Genomic DNA, 6709 nt, shown 5'->3' with positions numbered 1-6709 from the left:
TGGCGAGACTCAAGGAGGGGAAGGGGAAGTGAGGCTGGACTCGCAGGTCATCCCTAGGAGAGGGAGTTTTAAGTACCTTGGGTCTATTATTCAGGGGGATGGGGAGATTGATGAAGATGTCACACATCGTATTGGGGAGGGATGGATGAAATAGAGACTCGCTTCCGGTGTTTTGTGTGACAAGAAGGTGCCACCGAAACATAAGGGTAAGTTCTACAGAGTGGTGGTCCAACGATATTTTATGGGGTTGAGTGTTGGCCAGTCAAGATCGCTTATGTCCAGAAGATGAAGGTAGCATAGATGAGGATGTTGAGATAGATGTGCAATCACACCAGGTTAGATAGGATAAAAAATGAGGTTAATCACGACAAGGTAGGTGTGGGCCCTATTGAGGACAAGATACGGGAAGCGTGGCTTAGGTGATTTGGTCATGTGAGGAGGAGCACAGACGCCCCGGTTATGAGGTGTGAGAGGCTGACATTGGAGGGCCTACGGAGAGGTAGAGGTAGGCCAAAGAAAAGGTGGGGAAAGGTGATTAGGCAAAACATGACGTAGCTTCAGCTGACCGAGAACATGACCCTTGATAAGAAGGTATGGAGGTCGAGGATTAGGGTAGTAGAGTAGGTAGTCTAGAGTGTTCATAACAGTAGTATTGGCACGCAGTCTTGCTTTCTGTTGGTAGTAGGTTTTTATGACTAACCATTATTTTCTTCCATTGTTATCACATTACTGTATTGTTATTTTTCTTCTATTTTTATATGGTTTTTTGGTACTGTCCCTTCTTATCTATATTTTTATTAATGTGGTGCTTATACTTTCCTAAGCCGAGGGTCTATTGGAAACACCCTCTCTATCCTCACAAGGTATGGGTAAGGTCTGCGTATACACTACCCTCCCTAAATTTTACGGTGTGAGATAATATTGGATATGTTGTTGCTGTTTTTGCTGTAAACACCTTAATTTTAAGAAGAAAAAAATTGACCAAAAAAAATACTTTTATCTCAAAAAAAAGCTTGTTCAAACATGCTATAAATCTTATCCTTTACAAATTTGTCCTTACACTGTACCCCACGTAACATGGACCAGCCTTATCACAGTTAACACCTCTCCTCGTTAGTGTTGAATTCAACACTTGTCAACCTGCATGCTTGCAGAGTTTCAAACTCATCAAAAATTCCCCCACTAAATCAAAGATCTCTTCATCAAAACTTCCGAATGAGCTTCCATCACAGTTCAATATTCATAACTATGGCAATTTTCACTAAACCAAAGCTCTTATTTCTCTTCTTCTTGATCCTCTCAATCTTTCTTTATTCTCAATGTGATGAAGAAGAGAACAATCCCTACTTATTTGAGTCACAGAGGTTCAGATCTCGATTTAAATCAAAACATGGTGAATTTCGAGTCCTTGAGAAATTCACTGAAAGATCTGAACTTCTTGGAGGACTTGAGAAGTATGGAGTTGCAGTCCTTGAATTTGAACCTCTGTCTTTCATGTTTCCTCATCACTGTGATGCTGAAATCATACTTTTTGTTGTTAGAGGTAAGTCCCTTTTGCTTGTATATTTGCTCATGGTTCATACTAAAACGACTAGGCGAACTCTGTGAATTACTACGTACGGAGTAATTGTTTTTCTTTCTTTTCAGGAAGAGGAACAATAAGTATAGCGGAACAAGAAGAGAAGAACTCCTTCAACTTGGAAAATGGAGATGTAATCAGAGTGAATGCTGGTTCAACAATCTACATGATCAACAGGAATAACAATGAAAGGTTCTTTGTTTACGTGCTAGCCAAGACCGTTAATATTCCTGGCCAATTTCAGGTAACCATAGTCCCTCCTATTTCAATTGATATGGCTTAATTTGATCTAACACGGAGTTTAGAGGTAGATTGTCACGACCGGACGAGGGTCATGACCGGCGCTAAGTGGGTCTAAGACCACTAACTCTTTCGGTTTCATGTCAAAAAACCGGCAAGAGTCTCCTCTGTACCGGTAGCAATCCAAAACTTTAAACGTGTCAGCAAACCCAAACTCGACACACCATAACTACAATAACAGTAAAGTACAAAGTCTAAAAAAAATATCAACAACACAAAGCCACATGATTCAACATCAACTTTACACGTCTCAAGCTACTCTATTACTACGCAAGCCAAAATATAAGTCCAAGACCGACTTAAGGACCAGAACTCTAGGACTTATACCAACAACATGCCAAAAATTCTAAGCAAAATGACAACCCACGCGAAGCAAGTGCGAGGCTTACGGGATCTATGGTCAGCTCTGTCAATCACTATACCTGATCGAAGTGTCAGCTTCAGCTATATTATCTGTGGTATGGAAAAAAGAAAAGAAGAAACACGGGACCGATTGAGAGTAATAATGTCAACCATAGCAATTATTTGGAACAAGCATATATAAGAAATCATGTATCTCATAAGATCTTCAACAATAGTTTATTAACCCAACACAATAATTCATGTATGAAATGATAAATCAAGGGAGTGAAAACATGCTCATAATTATATTTTTCTATAATCTCTTTAAAATGAGAGATACTTAAGCTAGAATCACCATGGGTCTACCATGGCCGTATGACAACCCCGTCAGCTAGGTTCCCTTCTAGAGCGCATAAGTGTGATATACACCGGTCTATCATACCAGGTGCACCAGGTCTAACGATCCCGACGTTAGATAACGGCGATCTGGCCAAGTTGATTCTCAAAGCCATTTCCTTTATAGCACAGTATATTTTTATACTTCTTCTATCAAGAATTAAATCCAAAATAAGGAGAAGAAATCATAAATAAATTAACTCCAAAGCATATTAATTGTAAAAGACATCATGTATTAAAGCATCATTTGGCATATATCAACATACCAAATTATACTATTGCTTGTCCATATGCAAGTAAATAAACTTTTGTCAAATATTTTTGATGCAAGAAACTAGTCTATAGTTGAAAATCAACTATGAAAGAGTCATCACTCGCAATACTATTGCCGAACAACTTCAAGTTGCTTCCCACTTCAACTATTGCACCAAGTCACTTCTCTGTACAAATAGTTTGAGTGGCAACTCTAGCATTCCTACCTAAATTTTTGTTCTAAAAATAATTTCAACATTCTTTAATAGCAGGTTATAAAAATTGTGCTTCATACTCGGAAAAGTTTATATTCGGCTGGTGTGTGCATCAATTTATTTATTCCTAGCCATCTTCAAAAGGACTTGCGGTCTTTATTCTATTCTGGAAAAGAATATCTTTTCTCTTATTTGCTTCCTGATAATTTGCTACCCGATTACTTTGCCCCAAAGTTGAAGTTTCCCCATTTTCATAATTGACTTTGTAAGTTTCAGCTATTACGTATTACTCCTAGAAAAAGAAAAGATCGATTGATGGGTAAATATTTTTTTCATACACACCTGAATGAAGGAGCAATAACAGAGTAAGGAATTTAGGTGTTTGCCGGGAGCGTTAGCCTTAGATTTTGCTTCTAGGTTTCTGGTTCTTGCTATTCTTTCCTTAATATTCTTTCTTTTTCTTTTTCTTGGAGAGTTGCTGCCAACTTCACGATGAAACCAGCAAATAAAGCTAGTTTTTCTTCTTCTTTTATAAACCTTCATAGACCGCCTCTTTTGTTCCCTCTCTCACCGCCTCTTTCTCTTTCTTTCTTTTTCCCTTTTTGTTTGTTTGTTACTTTGTTATAATATTTGTCTTATTAACTTAATTAGTTTCGTGGGCCAAGGCCCAGTTCGTCGGTCATTATATAGATGAAGATTTTTGAAATATATGGTATTAAGTCATAATATAAATAATTTTTTTTTATAATTTGTAATTTTAATATTCGTGTGATTATAAGCTTGCATGAACGGTAGAATAGAAATTTAAATTAAATTTGTTTAAATTTTGAAATGTGTTCCTTTTTTGGAAAGGATCTAATAAAGAGAGAGTGTCATTCTTTTGGATTGGAGGGAGTAGAATTGAAGATAATAGGTCCCAAAATTTTGTCTCTCCCCTGGGAGGTTATTTTATTCAACCTTTTAAATTTGGGAGGGAATATTTTTATAATTGTTTAATATTTCTATTCTTGACCTGCAAATTTGGTGAAATGAGACTTCATACAAAATACCGACAATTTGGGACATGGTAGTGTAAGATGTTTTTGGATACTAATATAATATCTGAATTCAGGAATATTTTAGTGGTGGAGGTGAAAATCCAGAATCCTTCTACAGAGCTTTCAGCAGTGAGATTCTGGAGACTGCTTTCAATGTAAGCCAGCTGCTGCTTAATTCAGCAAAAGAATTACTTCTCTTTAATTCAGTGTTTTGATTCACGTTACTTGCAATCTTAATTACTTGTAAATTGTATTTGCTCTTATAATTCATTAGATCCCAAGGGACACGATAGAGGGGCTATTTGGACAACAAAGAAAGGGAATATTTGTCAAAGCCTCTGAAGAGCAAATTAGAGCAATAAGCGAACACGCTTCACGCTCCACTAAGCAACAAACTAGAGGTCCTTTCAATCTATTGAATGAACGCCCATTACTTGGAAACAGATTTGGACAGTACTTTGAGGCAACCCCAGAGAGATTCGAACAGTTGAGGGATTTGGATGCTGCTGCTGGTATCATGAACATAAACCAAGTAAGCGACTTTTCAATTTAAATAATTTCAGAGATGACCTCACATTGGATTTTGCTTCCAAACACTAACATCCCATGGACATATACTGAATGGAGCGATATGGACGATGAAGATTTATATAGCCGAACCTTAATTTTGAACGTTCTAGAATTAATTTTGCAGGGTGGAATGTTATTACCAGTATACTGTACAAGGACAACATGGTTTGTCATGGTTGTAGAAGGAAATGGGCGCTTTGAAATGGCATGCCCTCATCTTGGTAGCCAAAGCCAGAGACAGGGGCGCCACTACCAGAAAGTCCAAGGTTCTCTATCAGTTGGTGATGTTCTGATAATTCGTGCAGGCCATCCTATTACCGTTGTAGCCACCGGGGATTCAGATCTCAGAATGGTTGGTATTGGATTCAATGCTCATAACAACAGAATGAACTTCCTTGCAGGTATGGTATTACTTTCCTCATTTCTTTATTACTTGACATAGTTGGAACATCTTATTTTTCATGGTACTAATTCCACTTTCTATAAATAATTGCGTGTAATTATTTACACTATCATTGTACAGAATTAAACTCTCTTTTTTATATTCTTGGCTGGTTTGAAATTTAAGGTCGACAAAGCATATGGAGAAATATAGACAGAGAAGCAAAAGAAGTGTCATTCAACATGCCAGCAAGTGAGGTGGAAGAAATCTTGCAGAAGCAAGATCAGTCCTATTTTGTGGCAGGACCAGAGCAGCGACAGCAACAGATGAGGGAAGAAGCAACAAGGGAACGACAATATGTTTCTTCAAGTTTGGACTTCGTTTTTTAAGTTGTAGACAGCACGAGGCACCTTTGGCCTAAGGTAAATCCGCCCCCTTAGCACGAGGCAGCAAGAATGAAGTGAGAGCTTTGTGAGTAAATAAGAAAATGGGTCCAAGAGTAGATGTACTATCTGCGTACTTAAAATAAATGGGCGTCTTCTGTGGCATAGCGTTATTGGCGTCTTCTAATATCTTCTCAAGTGCAATGTAACTTTTGTAACATAAATAAAGTTCCTCCTTTTTAAACAGAAGATAGAGAACCTTGTGCTGAGTTCCTCGTATCCTCTTCTTTCTGTGAAGAAAATTGCATTTAATCTCATTCTTATCCCAAAATCTTCAAGGACTTAGAGATTTAAAGTTAGAAATGTAGCCTACTAAAAATGTGGGAAAATGGAATTAATATGATTATCGTAAGTAATTAAGTAACAAGTCACCGCAAATGGACACTGAAAATATAAAGTGATTATTAAATGGGAGCAACTTTAAAGTACAGAACATGGCTTCTCCTTTTTTATCCCAAAAGTTAGCATATTCTCCCAAGGTAAACAAATCGAATAGAGTCTGGAAACAGTTTGGTTTCTGAATTCAAGAAATTCACAATGGCCAAGTGCGCAACCTTAGTTCTTGGATTTCTAGCATATCTTTCAGGTACTTTCACATCTTCAAGAAATCCAAACTAATAAGTACTCCTGCTACTTTAAGATAAAAATTCCCATTGTTAATTGGCATTAATTTCCATTTGAAGGATTCTTTTTTTATTTAACTTTTATACATTTTCAAAGGATTATTACACAATTAATGTATTTCATCTGGTTATAACGAGTAATCTGTCTTACAACTTGTTTGTATGGTTGTTATTTGTTGTATTGTATTATATTGTTACTTAAAATACAATGTTTGTTTTGATTGTTACTTAAATTTTATTGTATCGTATCGTTAAATCTGTCGTTACATAACGACGAAAAGTGTCACTTTATGGAACAACCGATTTGGTGTGGTTGCGTCATTACCTTATATTTTTTCTCTCATCTTGCCCTTCCTTTATTATTAAATAATCATATTTAATCTTTTACCCTACCTTTTTATATAATAATTCTACCTTGTACCTTATTTTTTCTTTATAATATTACAAGTTTATTCTTTATATTTGTATACGGTCAAAATTGGGCCCGATTTTGTATGGTTAATCGAGACCGGGATGGCAGACCGAGGTTCAATCCCAAGTTATATTGGATCGTTACATGAATAAATATTG

General features: G+C 36.7%; 1 protein-coding gene and 1 long non-coding RNA gene across 2 annotated transcripts; one reads left to right on the top strand and one right to left on the bottom strand.

The window, feature by feature from the left end:
- Positions 1-1107: 1107 nt before the first annotated feature.
- LOC104100351 (vicilin Jug r 2.0101) lies at positions 1108-5705 on the top strand. Its single transcript, XM_009607564.4, has 6 exons — positions 1108-1543; positions 1648-1823; positions 4196-4276; positions 4396-4653; positions 4816-5092; positions 5260-5705. The coding sequence occupies exons 1-6, from the start codon at positions 1216-1218 to the stop codon at positions 5460-5462; spliced, it is 1323 nt and encodes a 440-aa protein (XP_009605859.1). The 5' UTR covers positions 1108-1215; the 3' UTR covers positions 5463-5705.
- LOC104100348 (uncharacterized) lies at positions 2061-3977 on the bottom strand. The gene is made up of 2 exons (XR_687224.4): positions 3427-3977; positions 2061-2332 (listed from the first exon to the last, which is right to left on the bottom strand). It is a non-coding gene; the product is annotated as an uncharacterized lncRNA (long non-coding RNA).
- Positions 5706-6709: the final 1004 nt, after the last annotated feature.

Source organism: Nicotiana tomentosiformis, chromosome 9 (assembly GCF_000390325.3).
Source record: "Nicotiana tomentosiformis chromosome 9, ASM39032v3, whole genome shotgun sequence".
NCBI lineage: Eukaryota > Viridiplantae > Streptophyta > Magnoliopsida > Solanales > Solanaceae > Nicotiana > Nicotiana tomentosiformis.
This window is presented reverse-complemented; position numbering and strand designations above follow the sequence as displayed.